The sequence below is a fragment of the Pezoporus occidentalis genome, unplaced genomic scaffold (assembly GCF_034315485.1).
Source record: "Pezoporus occidentalis ecotype Australia unplaced genomic scaffold, CSIRO_AGI_Poc_V1 ctg3, whole genome shotgun sequence".
NCBI classification, from domain to species: Eukaryota; Metazoa; Chordata; class Aves; order Psittaciformes; family Psittacidae; genus Pezoporus; species Pezoporus occidentalis.
In genome coordinates this window covers 13346505-13362791 of record NW_026914940.1, presented here as the reverse complement: position 1 = coordinate 13362791, position 16287 = coordinate 13346505, and the positions used below count along the sequence as shown (strand labels likewise).

Below are 16287 nucleotides of genomic sequence, written 5' to 3'. Positions count from 1 at the left end.
GACCTAACTTTTCAACCTCAAACCACCTCCTGCAGGACTCCAGGCTGACACCTCTACATGCTGGCCTGCCCAGAAACGTTCACGTCACTCAGGAAGCCAGAACAACGAGCGAGCTCTCGAATAAGGCCTTCAACGGGAAGACCGTGACCGGCTGACAGCGCCCCCGCGACACCCACCATGACAAACACCCCTCAGCCGCGGCGCCTGCCGCTACGTCACTTCCTCTCCGGTTCGCCTGCGCCGCCGAGTGCTTCCGCCTGCGCGTTTCCAGGGCAACGCGGCGCCCGGCTCTGTGAGTAGGGGTGCCTGGGGCCGGGGGGAAGGTTCGAGCGGGGTTCAGTGGGGCCGGGACGGCCGGGTCGGGCGCTCCCGCTACCAACCGCGCTTCCGCGGGGAGGGCTGCGGGGCCCGGGGAGGCCCTTTCTCGCTCCCCGCCTGCCGGGGGCCGTCCCGCAGCGCTCCGGGGGCTGGAGGAGCGGAGCAGATGTCGCGGCCCGTCTCGGTAACTCCGCGCGGGTCCTCGGGCCGGTATCAGCGGGCCTGGTTGTCCGGGAGGAGCCTGCAGCCCGGGACCCAGGCGAGAGGGAAGGGTCTCGGGCTTCGGTACGGGTGAGGGGTGGGAGGAGCGGTTGGGCAGGTGCCGGTTCCAGAGTCCCGGAGCCGGGCAGAAGACCCTTTGGTGTCCCCTTGCGACAGGTCCGGGCGGGGGCCTCACGGTGACCGCTCCCGGGGGGGAGGATAGGAGAGATGTCAGGAGCAGCCCCAGTCCCACTGCCCCGCAGAGCGGCACTGGTTAAGGGAGCGGTGTCCCAGCCAAAGGGCGCTGCACTGAGCCGGCTTTTACCAGTTGAACAGTTTAATCTTGGATAGGATAATGCATCTGGAGAAGGAATGGCATGGCCGCCATACAGCAGTTTATTATGATAGGCTCAAGTACTTAATCACAGCGTCTTACCTTTTTGGCACAGCTTGGCTCCGTGGGAGATGTCAACCCCTCCCCTCGCCGGGGCAGGCATACCGCCAGGTGCCTTCTCAGGGACACAGGCTCAGGCAGCTCGGGAGGTAAATACAGCTTCCCTCTGTCGAATTGGCCAAGAGACTGTGCAGGACATTGTATTCCGGACCATGGAAATCTTTCAGTTACTGAGGAACATGCAGGTGAGAAATAACTTTCTTTTTGTGTGCCTCAACTCTCCATGTGTTTACCAGGCACAGGAGATAACTTAGGACATTTAAATGCATGACTCAATCAAACTGCTTTGAAAAGTTGATGAAAAAGTGAATGCTAGTCTTAGTATATTTTCATACTTCTGTACATTAAGTAAGGATGGAGAAAGTTCAGAAATGCCGACTTGTTATTGCCCTCACAATAAATATGCTCTAAACACGCTGAGTATTTGGGTTTTCCTTTATGAATAGTTGTCTGTTTATATGCTAGTTATGTTTCTCTGGTTCTGTGAAAATCTTGGGATTATTTTTAGAGGATTTCTCTTTGATTTTTGTAATATTTTTCACCTAGAACTTTTGGATAATTTGTTGTTACTAAAGTGGACATAGTGCTTACTTGTGGCTACTTACTGAGAAAGCATACAAACTTCTGTTGTTCTTTGTTGAGAGCAGAAGAGAAATAATCATTCCTATTCTCTCTGTTTTCACAACTGACAATTTCCTCCGGTAGTTGTCTTAGGTACGGGTATATATACTTAGAGTTTGCTAACTATGAATTCATTTTGTGTCTCTGAATTGTGACCTGGGGTTGAGACACGAAGTCTCAAAGTGTAATAATAACAGTGTCATGCTTAAGATTTTTGAAGACATTTGCTGAAAAGAGTTAGAGGTGACAATGACCAAAGTGTAGAATCCATGAAGCTGTTTGACAGCAGTGATTTGCACAGTAGATGAGCAGATAAAATACAGAATTTTGCAGATAAAGAAAATAGACATTTCAGTGATTTCTGTGGGGATGCTGTGATTGTCTTACTTTAAAATGTACAAACCCCCTCTGAATTATTTTAGCTGATATATGTCATGTGACAGAAACTTTACTGTTTTTAACATTTTGGGGGTTTGGTTCTCAAAGTTACCGAATGGTGTTACATATCATACTGGAACATATCAAGACAGACTGGGAAAGCTGCAGGAACATCTCCGTCAGCTGTCGATACTCTTCAGAAAACTGAGATTAGTCTATGACAAATGCAATGAAAACTGTGCTGGGCTTGATCCTGTTCCCGTAGAAGTAAGTATCTTTATTTGTATCTAAATTAGAGATCAGAATAACCACTCTCTGCTTAGTGTATCACCGATTCTCTTGAGTTGCAGGAGACTTATAACAAGTTTTAAATGACACTGGAATTATTCTGTGGACTGAATTCTGTTTATTATTTGGAGTTGGTTGGAACATTGTGAAACTTTACCATTAACATTAACGATTCTTACCAGTTGGAAGGGATCCAATTCTGAAATCAACGTTAATTTAAAATTTTAGTCTTTTTCCTCAGGCTTTTTACTGCATTCACCAGTTCATTTCCCCTAGGAAAAAAAAATGGTCAGGGCAAGTTTGTGGGATTTTATTTTATCTTTTTTTAAGTAAGTTGTTGTAGCAGGAAAATGTCTGCTTTAAGTTGTCACCTGCCAGCCTAGCTCTGAGTAATAACCACTTTTCTCCTTGTTTTGGCCATCAGTCTGTACCTGCAACTCTTAACCTGTTGTGCCACTATCAACCAAATCTAAGTGTGCAGTGATGATGAGAAAGTTAACAGCAGGATTGGCCAAAGTTTTTCCTAATACAAATGCTGTTCCTATTAAAATCACAACTTCATTTTTCCTCCTCATATGTTAAGTTGCTTCTAATTCCTAGTAATACCCTTAAAACCTGTTTTGATTTGAGGAACTACTGCTCTATATTAACCAGAACTGCAAAGTTTTTTAATTAATGAGCTCTGAATTCTGAGGCAACTTCTGATTGTCCATAGGGTTTTAATCATTTAGATATTATTTTTTATGTATGAGTCTCTTCACTGAATAGGAATAAAGAAATGAAGGAGTCCATTCTGTACAGTCCATTCTAGACTACTTATTGCTTTATGGAAAAACTCCTATTAGGTGGTCCTGTGGGCCTGGTCCTAAGAATAGCCAAACAGAGGCCCACTAAAATAGCAAGTCATAATTAGGGTATTAGCCAAGTAGCTATGTAAAGCCAGTCATAATTATGTTCAGTGTATCACTGAAATACTTTACAGTAATGTTTGTGGTATAGTAAATTTTAAAATCACAATCTGCAGAGTTTGAAAATACAGGGGTTATCAGTGATAAACATCTTAATGTAAAGACTGAGTTCCGCCTGCAGTTCTGAAATTTCTTAGGTCTAGGCATTCTGATATGTGGGATTGTATCTTCTTGAAGCACATGAGTTTTCCTGGGCAGCAAACTGAGGTTACTGCAAGGCCTTTGGGTTTGAGGTGATGAAGTAAGCTTGTCTCTGCTTCCTCTTGGGAAGTTTGAACCTTTGGAGAAAATAGTATTACTTTCTGTGTCATATGGCTTTTTTTGTTTGTTTGTTCGTGGTGGGTTTTCTGTTTCTTTTTTCTTTTTTCCTTCCTTATTTGCTTTTTTTTCCTAAAGCTGATGTTTCTTGTCTTCACAGCAACTTATTCCGTATGTTGAAGAAGATGGCTCCAAGCATGATGATCGTGGTGCTGCAAGTCAGCTTCGTTTTGCTAGTGAAGAGAGAAGGGAAATCATGGAAGTAAATAAGGTAAGAAAGTTGAAATTAATTTGCATAAAACTGAAAATGTCAGTTTGTCATTGCAAAGCTTAAATTTCTTGATTGCTGTACTAAATGCAGCATGTGTGATAACTACCGTCAAACTTGCTATTAAATACTTCTTGCGGAACTAATTCAGAATTATGTTTTAGTGAGCAATTTTGGGGTTGTTTTTTTTACCTGTACCTCTGGATGTAAAGTTTAGGATTCCTGACAGTTTTAACTTGTGTCTCTTTTTCATGGGATCACAGAATGGTTTGGGTTGGAAGGGACCTTCAAGAGCATCCAGTTCCAGCCCCCCACCATAGGCAGGGACACGTTCCACTAGATCATGTTGCTCAAAGCCCCATCCAGCCTGGCCTTGTGAGCTGCCAGAATGTTGCAGCCACAGCTTCTCTGGGCAGCCTGTGCCAGTGTCTCACCACCCTCATAGTAAAGAAGTTCTTCCTAATCTAATCTAATCTAATCATCTAATCTAATCTAAATCTTCCATTTTTCATTTTAAAGCCATTCCCCCTTGTCCTGTCACTACTTGCTCTTGTAGAAAGCCCCTCTCCAGATTTCTTGTCAGCCCCCTTTAGGCACTGGAGGCTGCTATACGATCTCCTGAGAGCCTTGCCTTCTCCAGTCTGAGCAACCCCAACTCTCTCAGCCTGTCTTCACAGGACAGGTGCACCAGGCCCCTGATCATCTTTGTGGCCTCCTCTGGATTTGCTCCAATAGGTCCACATCCTTCTTATGTTTGGGCCCCAGAGCTGCGGTCTCGCCAGAGCTGAGTAGAGGGGAGGGATCACTTCCCTCCGACTGCTGTCCACTCTCCTTTTGATGCAGCCCAGCGTACTGTTGGCTTTCTGGGCTGTGAGCACACACTGCTGGCTCATGTCCTTTTTCTCATCAAACAATGCAACATCTCCAAGTCCTTCTCCTCAGGGCTGCTCTCAACCCATTCTCTGTCCAGCCTGTATTTGTGCTTGGGATTGCCCTGCCCAGGTGCAGGACTTGGCCTTGTTGAACTTCATGAGGTTGGCACTGGCCCACCTCTCAAGCGTTTCAGAGGCCCTCTAGATGGCATCCCTTCCCTCCAATACACTGATTGCACCACAGCTCAGTGTCATCAGCAAACTCGCTGAGGGTGACTCAGTCCCACTGTCCATGTCGCCAGCAAGGATGTTGACATTTATTCTTTGGAATACAGTGTATTATGTATATGCTTAACCCACTAGATATTAGCACTTCAGATTGAAGTAAGGTGCCTGTTGTACTTACTTCTTTTTAAAACTTATTTTAGGTGTTAAAAAAACAGGTATTGAGCATCAGATGTGTAAATATTATTTCAGTGATGTGAGTTGGTAAAGAAGTTTCAGGGCAACCTTCTGTATTTTGACAGTTTGAAGAAGACCATTGCTTTTGTTAAGTGCTGAATTTATTGAGTGTTGACACATTCAGAGAAAAAATGTACTATGTATGACAAAGATGCTGCTAAATTTTCAGTGTGAGTGGCAGTATGCAATTGAGTGCAAAGATGGACTCTAAAAATAAATATGCCGTAGGAAATGCTAATATAATATTGAGATTAAAAATATGTAGTTTTAGCAGACCACAATTTCTAACGTTTCTTCAGTCTGTAAAGTACCAAGATAGGTTTAAATAAATATTTCTGTTGTTGTAAATCAGTAAATGCTCAGTAAAATGCATAACCTACAAAAATAAATGAACAAAGGAAATAAATGAGTAAACTACTTCTTTATGGAGAGAATAATTGTTGGATTTTCAGCTTTTAAACTATTTCTGCTACTTTAATTTGTCTTCAGCAGTAAGAGATGTATTGAGTTTTTCATAACCAATTTATTTAGAAAATGTATGCATATTGTGTAGGACAAAATGAGGACTACCAGAAGTTAGAGAAAAGCAATTGTCAGCTTTCTTGTTGTATTCTTTCTGTTCAGTGCTGATGTAGCAGGTTTGTATATATTGTATATGTAATGTACTGTGAATTTATGCACATTTATTTGCAATCTTTAAGTGTTAATAAGTTTAACTGTCCATATTTGCTGTGTTTTTAATAGTTCTCTGACATGGTTTTGCCCTTGTTGTTGTATTTGCATGCTACTATGTTTTTAAACCTCTTTGGTGTGATCTTGTGAAAAGAATTTCATAAATGTTAATGATGAGTTTTGAACCTTAAAAGGTTGATGGTGTTACTGGACCATTGCTAGCAAATTTGCAATAAGAATGTGTTAAAGCCTTCACTTAAATCTGGTCTCAAATCCTGTATTTACACTTAAATTCCTTGACCCAATTTCCAGATTTTCTTGAGTGCATTGGGTTGGTTTTTTTTGCCTCCCTCCAACTGTCTGAGCACATCCACCGCCACTTTCCAAGTTCCACTTGCAATACAGACAGAATAGGAAATTGCTAGAAATAAAGAAATTCCTATTTTTACCAAAAAAAAAATCACTAGTATCGGGTTAATTGACCTAATTTCTGACCGTGGCTGCTGGGCTCAAATAGCATTCTGGTTCTCAGCTGGCACTCCTGACAGCTTTTCAGTCCTCTGTAGTATGGAATGTCCACCTCTGACTCAGTTTTGCTTAATCTATTTTAGCAAAATCCCAGTAATACAAAATGTTGATGAAAATGCTGTGACAGGGAAACCAATGTGATAGATGGTGAAGCTTTTTACATTCTTGACCCACTGTCTTTACTTCCATCAGCTGGTCATCCTGCTCTCACCTAGTGCTTTTTTGATGTGATATGCAGTACCAAAAAAGGCCTTATTGCAATAACCCAATACTTTGATGCGATTGACACATTTGAATTCTTAGACCTTTCGTGTGTCTCTTAATTTTGCCCTTCTTGGTGTGATATCACAGCCAGTCTTATCTCTTTAGTGGTTCTGCATGTATGTGAAGGACACAAACTGCCCTGCAGTGCGGAGCTCAGCCAAAACTAGTAGACCCTATAAACCTTATGGATCATGTGTTCTCAGACAAAAACATCCCTCCTTCCAGGAGTCACCATACATAGCAGTTCTGCTTTGCTACTACAGTTGTCTGGAAGGGAGCATCCCCAGTGGAGGGGTCAAGGAGCACCCTGTAGTTCCTTTATTCACCATCTCATTCATGAAGTAGGAGACCCTGTTGATGTAGCACAATTCCTAAATACTGCAGTACCTTTTGATGTCAGTTTACTGAATAATAGTGGCATTTTTTGGTCTTATTTATTTATTTCTTCTGATATATTAGACTTGTTTTTTTAGGTCGGAAAGTTTAATGTGCTCACCTTGGCTAAGTAGTACTTGTTCATTAATTTAAAATATAGATTAGCTTACAAGGTAATGAATTTCTGTCCTAGCAATTCAGTTATAATTAGCAATTGTAGGTTTAAATTCAAACTATTAAGCTTAGAAAGAAATGGAATTTTTTGCCTGCACTAGGAATGCCACTATTATTATAAAACAACCAAACAAACCATTTGTGGAACACCAAGTAGCTCTACTTTTGTACAAAACATTTTTGTACCAAAAATGTAGCTTATTCCTTGTTATCTGTATTTGCTTTCTGGGACTGTAAGTTGTTGTGGTGATTGACTCTTTTCTGGAGTGAAGAATTTAGTCCTCCAGAATCAGTTTAGCATTTGCATTCGTCTACTAGTACAAGTCCTGATCCAGTTTTCACTGAACATAATTACTATTTGCAACTGTTGGAAGCTATTACCAAAATTTCCTCACTTGTTTGCATATTTTTTTGAGATGTTCTCTCTACATGTTTTTTACATTCCAAGTATTGCATCACCTGTAATATTTTTAAGATGTCAGGCTCACCTTGAGTCTGTGGTTTTGTAGTACATTTGACAGGACTTACAAAATAGCAAATCACAACTAAGAGCACTTTAATTTGTGTTGCTGCCTTATCAACAGTTTACCCCTTTTTTTAAAAAAGAAATTGAGCAAGAACAGCATTGTTTTTTTAGGTGTTGTAGGTCTGCTTTCAAATGAAACACTTGGGAAAGCCATCACATAATTCGTAGTCTTGATACATTTGGGTGAAAATGAAATTATATGAAATAGCGTTAGGACTTTCCAGGTGGCCCTTTAGAAAAGTCATGTTTGATTCTTAGTTAATCTTTGCTAACTGGTTAATAGTGATTTTGCTAAGAGAGGAAAAGATGTTCTACATGACAGGCATTTAAGTTAAGCTGTTACAAGCTTAGCTCTGGGCTTTTTTGATAACAAGCATTGTGCAGCTGATGTTTAGGGAAGTAGTCCTTAAAATGACAGCAATTTGCAATTAGCCTTTCCCTTTGGAGAATCGTACCTGAAAACTACTTTTGGCCATGCTGAAAACCAGCTTTCTTTTTAAACTACCTTGCACGCTATTTCCACATATTTTTAATTTGTTTTGTAGTTGTAGAGTCCTTTTGCACCCAAAATATGAATGTGCAACAAGGAACACTGTAACAAGAAGTGAAGAATTGCTTATTTGGACATCTTCTCAGCAGATTAATCTGCCCTAGGGGCATTTCCATCCTGTTTTGGATACCCAAACTGTCTGTGCAATAGTAGAATTGTAGAGGAATTTAGGCTCAGTGGGAGGTCTGATTCAACCCCTACCTCAAAGTAGGGCTAGCAAGCAAAGTTAGATCCAATTGCTTAGGTTCATATCCAGTAGCATTTTGAATATTTTGTGAGGATGGACATTCTACCCTTTCTAGGCCCTTCTTAATTATTGATTTTTCACTGAAAAAGTGTTCCTAGTCTTACATTGGAATTTTCTTAGTTGTAACTCATGTCCACTGCCCCTCATCCCTGTGCTGTGTACATTCAAGAAGAGTCTAGCTTTGTCTTCTGTGATCTTTGTGAGGTAGCTGAAGCCAGCATTGTGATCCTGCCTTAGCCTTCTCTGCTTGAGTCTGAACAAATATAGCTTTAATCATCTTGGTGGCCTTCCACTAAATGATCTCCAGTATGTTAGTGTTTTGTATTGAGCCCCAAATTGGACAATCATTCTCCAGATCCAAATAGAGGAAATAACAATTTCACTTGAGCTGATTGCTGCTTTCTTCCTAATACAGCACAGCATGCAGTTAATCTTCATTGTTGAGAAAAGATCTGTTGCTGACTCATGTTCCACTTGTCAGAAAGTTTCAAAAAAGACCTCAGGTCTTTTACTTTAGTATCAATCCTGAGAAACATCAAGAGTGACCAACTGCTAATTGGTCTTGATACTGATAATCACAGCATTTAGAATCCAGTAGCCTCTCAGTTTTCCATCAACGCTGTCATCCACCTTCCAAACCACATCTCTCCAGTTTGGCTACAAGGATATTGGGAGACTGTCTGAGCCTGACTGATATGAAAGTCCTCTGCTCTCCCCTTGGCCCCACAGCTAGTCATTTCTAAATAGAAGGTAATTATGTTGGTCTGGCACAACACATTTGGTAAATCCAAGATGACTGTTCCTGGTCAATTTACCATTCATGTGTCTGGACATGGCTTCTGGAAGTCTTTGCTGCATAGTCTTTTTGGGCTCAGGGGTTAGGCTGACTAGTCTGTAGCTTCCATAGTTTTCTGGATCCCCCTCCTCACCTTTCTTGAAGATGAATTGAGATGTTTCCTTTTTCATCAGGAGCCTCTCCCCATCTGCAATAGAAAATTATATAGAGTGATCTTGTAATGTCATCAGACAGCTCTCTCAGCACTCAGATGCATTTTATTCCATAAAATGAAATACTTCATTTTCTATTTCATGTAAAATGTTGCATTCAAAGCTTTTCATGAAGCTTTCTATATCAAAACAATATCATGTTTACGAAGCTGAGAAAAGTTATGAAACACCACACTTAAAGCTGTCCCTACAATCCCAATTGTCATATTGTCCCTTTTTGTCTTCATATAAATGCATATGGTACAACTGTTATTACATTATCACTTCTTCCCCTCCTCCCCCTTCTTTTCTGGAAGAGTCCTTGAGGTTATTCTGCTTTTGTTGCAGACTAAGTACTGTTTAGATTGAATCAGTATTGTGATAAGTAAGATTATAAGAGTCCTGGTTTATGTGTCATTTAACTTGCTTGAGTGTATTAAATAAGCAGGGAATTTGGGAATGAAAAGGAAGGATTTAATGTGAATGGTAAGTAATTGAAGGCTGCTCTTGAAAACTGGATTTTTGTCTTTAGCTCTGCCACAAAATGTCTGTGGTAGTTGTTCATTCTGCCCTTTATGGTTAGTGATAGCTGTCCTTTGAATATGTGGGAAGCTGATAAAATACCAAGTTTAGTGATGCACTTGGATCTTAGATGCCTCTGGACAAAGTTGATAGGCACTCCAGTTTTATCCATAGTGTTCCTGTGACTTAGTTTGCCATCTGTAACTGAGAATCATACAACTGTGTGATTTCATGTTAAGAATGGGGATGTAACACCAAGGAGTGTGGTGGAGGAGCACCTTGGGGAATGGATAATTCCATTACAAGCTACATAGCTTAGAGGTTACTCAGTAAATAACACCTCAGATGTTATCGTTGGATGATAAATAATTGGTATGAAGCAAACATCCATCCATTTTAATGAACACACTCCTCTTGGAACAACAGAGTGGGGTATACATGCAATTGCTGTTTGGTTCAATATGTGAAAAGTATTGAGCGTGCAGTGGAGCAGAGGCTGTCACTGGTGCCTCTGCTTATTTCAGGAAGAGTGATGCGTGCAGAAGGAACAGTTTCCTTGTAGCTATCAGATGTAGCAGGAGGCAGAAAACCCAGTCTCTCATTTCCAGTAAGGGTAGCAGCTAGAATAGTTATGCCCATGAATGACATCAGGAAAAGCTGTAGTTACTGAACAATGAGTGAGTTAATGTTTAATGGCGCAGTAGGTAGTGTATTAGTGATGAATGCTTTTAACCATTTTTAAAAATATTATAAATACATGAATATGTAAATTTATTATGATGGCAAGTGGGCCTTGCTATCAGTTAAGTAGCCATAAGTTCAAGCATCACCTGTCAGCTTTAAAAGAGTTTTTGCAAAGTGTTGAGTGTCCTTCTTTTTCCTGCTGTGCGCGTATAACATTGCGAGTCTTTTGACTCTAAGACTGAAGGCTGGAGGGGAAGAGGTTTATCCACCTCCTTACTTCAGAGATTTCATTATGAAGGACTCACTTAAAAAAAACAACAGTGTGAATTGCCAGGGCAAGCTTTATTTTTCTCTCTCATCACAAACATTGTGTTTCTGTAGAGGGTTTGACTTACGTGGAAAAGTAGAGGCCGCTGTTTGTGTAAGGCTTTCAGCAATCACTTCCTACAGAAGTTTAACGGTCAGAAGGAGTAACATGCTCATGAAAATGAACATGATGCAAATTTTCTGTAGTAGAGTCAGGATCAACAAAATAAACATAATTGGTTTAATTCTGCAGGTAAAAGCACTACTATTATTAATATTTGATGGTTTACTAAGCATAGATATACTTGTGGCGTGTGCTGTTGCAGGTCTGGAAGAGAGCAGGTAAAAACTATTTACTTTTCATTTTCTTAAGCAGCAGAAGTGCCTGTACAACATAGACAAGTACTTCTGATGTTTTTACATGCATCAGTTGGAATATAGCATAGTGTTTATGCTATTATCATTGCCTGAAGAAGAAACTTTTAACAAATGGATTGAGTGCAGAATAGTGACTCATAGTGATATTTAGGTTTTAAAATGATGGATGAGCTTAAGATGAGAAGAGAGATGGCAATAGTGTGCAAAGGAAAGTTCTTATACATCCCTGATAGAAAGTTGTAGATTGGTCTAGACAGCCCTGATGAATAGAATCATAGAATAGTTAGGGTTGGGAAGGACCTTAAGATCATCTAGTTCCAAGCCCCCTGCCATGGGCAGGGACACCTCACACTAAACCATGTCACTCAAGGCTCTGTCCAGCCTGGCCTTGAATGCCACTAGCGTGGAGCATTCACAGCTTCCCTGGGCAACCCATTCCAGTGCCTCACCACCCTAACAATAAAGAACTTCTTCCTTATATCCAATCTAAACTTCCCCTGTTTAAGTTTTAACCCGTTACCCCTTCTCCTGTCACTACAGTCCCTAATGAAGAGTCCCTCCCCAGCATCCTTATAGGCCCTCTTCAGATACTGGAAGGCTGCTATGAGGTCTCCACGCAGCCTTCTCTTCTCCAGGCTGAACAGCCCCAACTTGCTCAGCCTGTCTTCATACGGGAGGTGCTCCAGTCCCCTGATCATCCTCGTGGCCCTCCTCTGGACTTGTTCCAACAGTTCCATGTCCTTTTTATGTTGAGGACACCAGAACTGCACACAATACTCCAGGTGAGGTCTCATGAGAGCAGAGTAGAGGGGCAGGATCACCTCCTTTGACCTACTGGTCATGCTCCTCTTGATGCAGCCCAGGATACAGTTGGCTTTCTGGGCTGCGAGCACACACTGCCGGCTCATGTTAAGTTTCTCATCAACCAACAGCCCCAACACCAGTTTTCATTCCAAATGACATGGAAGTGAACCAACGATGAGTTTACGTTAAAAAAAAATTATTTCAGTCAATGTTGAAATTCTTGTGTCCTACTGAACCCAACTCTGTATGAAACATGTCAAGTTCTTTATGGAATGCCGCAGCTATTTACTGGATGTATGTTATAGTTCTCCCACTTTGTTTCATTTATGTGGCTTTTGCGTTTCTGTATGTGTTTTCATAAACGTCCTGCCTAAGCCTACTACAGGTTACTGGAAGGTGCAGTCCTTGCCAACTCCATCATGCTGGCCACAGTACTTGCAGCATCAGTCAAAATGAAGTTACTCACGTTGAAAATTATATCACCAAAGAAGACCCACTAGGATTGGGTTTCCGTCAGACCATTTTTCTGACAGAGAGGGGCCAGCAGAAACATGCCTGGTGAGGTGAATTAGATCTCCTAAATTCACTATAAACTGTCTCATATAGGATAATTTTCCTGTGCTATCTGTTCTGGTTTCAGCTGTAACAGTTTTTTTTCTTCCTAGTAGCTGGTAAGGTGCTGTGTTTTGGCTTCAGTCTGAGAACAGTGCTTATAACACACTGATGTTTTTAATTGTTGCTAGATAGCACTTACCCTGATCAAGGACTTTTCAGTCTCTCATGCTTTGCCAGTGAGGAGGGGCACGAGGAGCCAGGAGGGAGCAGAGACAGGACACCTGACCCAAACTAGCCAAAGGGGTATTCTATACCACAGCACATCATGCCCAGTATATAAACTGGGGGGAGTTGCCCAGAGGGGATCTATTGCTGCTTGGTTTGGGTTGGGTATTGGTCAGTGGGTAGTGAGCAATTGTATTGTGCATCACTTGTGCTTTCTGAATCCTCATTTCTCTTCTTTTGTTGTTTCCTATTATTACCATTATTGTTATTGTTGGTATTCTCTGTATCATCACAAAATAACTATATTTTATTTCAGTTATTAAACTGTTCTTATCTCAACCTGTGGGGTTTACATTCTTTCAGTTCTCCTCCCCATCCTGCCTGGGAAGGGGGAAAAGGTGGTGGGAGAGCAAACGGCTGCGTGGTGCTGAGTTACCAGCTGGGTCTAAACCACGACACTATCTTAAAAGAGATAAAGTCAGAAGCTGTAGCATGTATGTAGGATGAAGTACCTTTTCTTGTTTGATACAACTGTTAATCCTGAGAAGCGGTCCAGAGTTCAGCTAAGTCTTTTCAGTAGAAGGAGGAAAGAGTGGGAGACAACTTGCAAGCAATCTGTTCACATGAAATTTGTCATTACTGCAGAAGCTGCTTACACAACTTGCCTGTTTTCCAAGAAGGCCATTTCGCCTGTCTTTCCAAGGCTAGACCTGAGCTGAGAAGCTCTTAAGGGGTCCAGCCAAGTCTTAAAAGCAGAGGCCAGCACTGCCAGTGGTGCAGAACATAGTAATCATGTAGTACTTTGTGGTGTGGACCATTGCTGGTCAAAGATTGGTAACAAAGGATCACTACATGCATTTCAAACAGGAGACCATGTGCTCTGAAGTGGTGGGTTTTCCCCTCTCTTTATACTTTTTTTCAGCCTAGCAATCCAGAAATGGTGCTTCATCTTAGATGGGTTTTTTTTCTATAGAAGAGCTAAGAAAATAGTTCTTCACTGAAGACAAGGATCTAAAATTATCTTCAGATGAAGTAACAGTCATATACGTCTTGTCTTTACAGGTGCTTTGAAAACAAATGAAAGCCAGTTTGAAGGTTCCCTTGTCTAGCATCAAGTAAAGATCAGGCAATTTACAGTTTCATAGCACTTGCCCAAGAAATGAAAACAATCTAACAGAATGAGTCTTTTGGGTAGCTTACATAAAGTTCATGTGAGCATACCTACATAACAGTATTTAACAGTACAATTAGACATGGATGGAGAGAGGACACAATGTGCATATCAGAGGTTAATGGTTCTTCTTTCTATCTGTGACCTGAGTAACCATCACTGACCATCAGCCTTCATTTCTATTAATGAAGGCTTTGAAAAACTGGACTTGCATGCCCACAGTATCAGTGAATGGCATTTTGTGTTAAACTAGTAGTTTTGTGTAACATTCATTGATTTCTCTAGGAATGAATGTTGAGGATGGCAAACAGAGATATGTTTTTAAATGCCGTAGGTATGAACATGCTTGTTTATCTCATCCCTCTTGTGCTTTCTCAGACATCAGAATCTTATATTATGAGCTTTTGTAGGAAGACACATGCAATTCTGTCATTTGGATCCTGTGGTAACTACATGCTTCTCAGTTTTCTCTCTTTAGGAGCTGGATCTCTGCTGTAGATTGTGAAGTCTAGCAAACAGAAAAGAAAGAAGTATATGATAAATGCGCATAGTTATCTTTAAAATATTTTTTTAGTCTGTCAAATGCTTGTTTAGAAATTCAAAGTGAGTGCACATGAATTGTCCTACATCTGTTTTTACATCCTTCTCAGGAGTCTGGAATTGAGTGTTGTCTCTGCTTCCAGAAAATTTATCCACCGAAGTCTGGGTTCAGGAATGTTTCCCTTACTCAAAGTCCTATGTTCCCTGTGTAATCTAAGTTTAATGACATGTTACTTCAGGCCATTCTTACAGGTCTGAAGTGAACAGACTCTTTTTGTCTCTGGACTTCTTTCCCAGCTGACGAGGTGGGCAGCTTAAACATATCAGTGTGTTGTCCACATCGAAATTCAGGAGGCTGATTTTCAGGATATTGCTTCTTTTGTTGCTTCCTTTATCACTGTTCCAGTTACTTTGGTTGTATTACTGATCTGAGTCACCCTTTTAGTGTATTGCCATTTGTGTAGTACAAATAACAAAGTTATGACAAACCTGAAACATTTGAAATAATTTGTCCTCTTTTGATGGTAACAAATCTTTCCTGTGCTTTCACTTTCCTTGGAACTGTGGACTTCCCTAATGAATAAGTAGTTTGATCTCTAATGTGAGAAATCTGACATCTTATCAAACTGGAATGAAATGAAGGAAACAGGTTTTTGTTTAACAATACACAGTAACTTAGTTCTTGACAGCTTTGATTTGAGCAGGAAAATGAATAAATCAGACAATATGTGTATTATTGTGAAACATGAAAGGTTAGGGAGATTGTGTGATGTCTTAATGCACTGATCTTTCTTCTGTAAAGACATAATTTTCAAGTTCTGGTTATGCACCCAAATAAAAGTGAGTTTGCTGGTCTTCTGTTCCTTCAAATGCTTCTGCAGTTTGCAAAACCAGTACATAATTCTGAACAATTCAGACTGCTTGGGAATACCTGTTTCAAGACAGGACCCCTTACCTACATAGGCAGAAGGGCTGGAAAAGCCTGCTTGGCTTCACCTGTACCTTGTGCTTAGTTGAAGTTTCTGCCATTAGTCCCTCACTTTTCTGTGCACCTAAATTATACAAAATATATTCACATAAATGTATCTGTGTCCTGATTTTTTTTCTTACTACTTGGAGTACTGGTTTCTGGACTTTGGAAAGAAAGGACCCATCCCCTCATGCCTCCAGTTTTTGAAGGGGGCAAGTGTTTTGATTAAAAGAAGTGTTGTGAAGTGAAACAGCATTTCCCCTCTTAACAATGGTCCTTAACTTTTGAGGCTTTCTTGCATTTTTTAGAGTGTGCTTTAAAGAGGATGTACTATCCCATTAACACTGCTTGCTGACAACTGAGAAAAAGATCCATATAGCATTTAATAATACTGTAATTTTGGTTGAATTTCTGAATGTGCTGTTTGAACTCATCACAGAAAAACTAACCATAAACTCTTCCCACAGAAACTGAAACAGAAGAATCAGCAGCTGAAACAGATCATGGATCAGTTACGGAATCTTATTTGGGACATAAATGCCATGTTGGCAATGCGGAACTGAACATGGAGAATCAAACTTTGCGATTGGAAAAGATACCAATTTGGATATACTTAATTTCTTCTTCTGAAGTAACATGTTTTTTCCACAACCATTTTGCAGTAATGTTTGAAAAGTCTTCAAGATTAAAATGTTGGGGTTTTGTAATAACTTACATGGTG

At 40.7% G+C, this 16287-nt stretch overlaps 1 protein-coding gene across 1 annotated transcript; it reads left to right on the top strand.

The window, feature by feature from the left end:
* The first annotated feature begins 201 nt into the window (after nt 1-201).
* MED30 (mediator complex subunit 30) lies at nt 202-16280 on the top strand. Its single transcript, XM_062627146.1, has 5 exons — nt 202-292; nt 969-1158; nt 2081-2239; nt 3647-3757; nt 16034-16280. Exons 2-5 carry the CDS (start codon nt 985-987, stop codon nt 16127-16129), a joined length of 540 nt encoding a protein of 179 aa, XP_062483130.1. The 5' UTR covers nt 202-292; nt 969-984; the 3' UTR covers nt 16130-16280.
* The last annotated feature ends 7 nt before the right edge of the window (nt 16281-16287 follow it).

What these genes read in the sequence shown, in the direction of transcription:
- MED30 (XM_062627146.1), top strand. Translation starts at nt 985, where the DNA reads ATGTCAACCCCTCCCCTCGCCGGGGCAGGCATACCGCCAGGTGCCTTC. An exon ending in TTGATCCTGTTCCCGTAGAA is followed by an intron (nt 2,240 to 3,646) that starts GTAAGTATCTTT and finishes TTGTCTTCACAG; the next exon opens with CAACTTATTCCGTATGTTGA. An exon ending in AAATCATGGAAGTAAATAAG is followed by an intron (nt 3,758 to 16,033) that starts GTAAGAAAGTTG and finishes CTCTTCCCACAG; the next exon opens with AAACTGAAACAGAAGAATCA.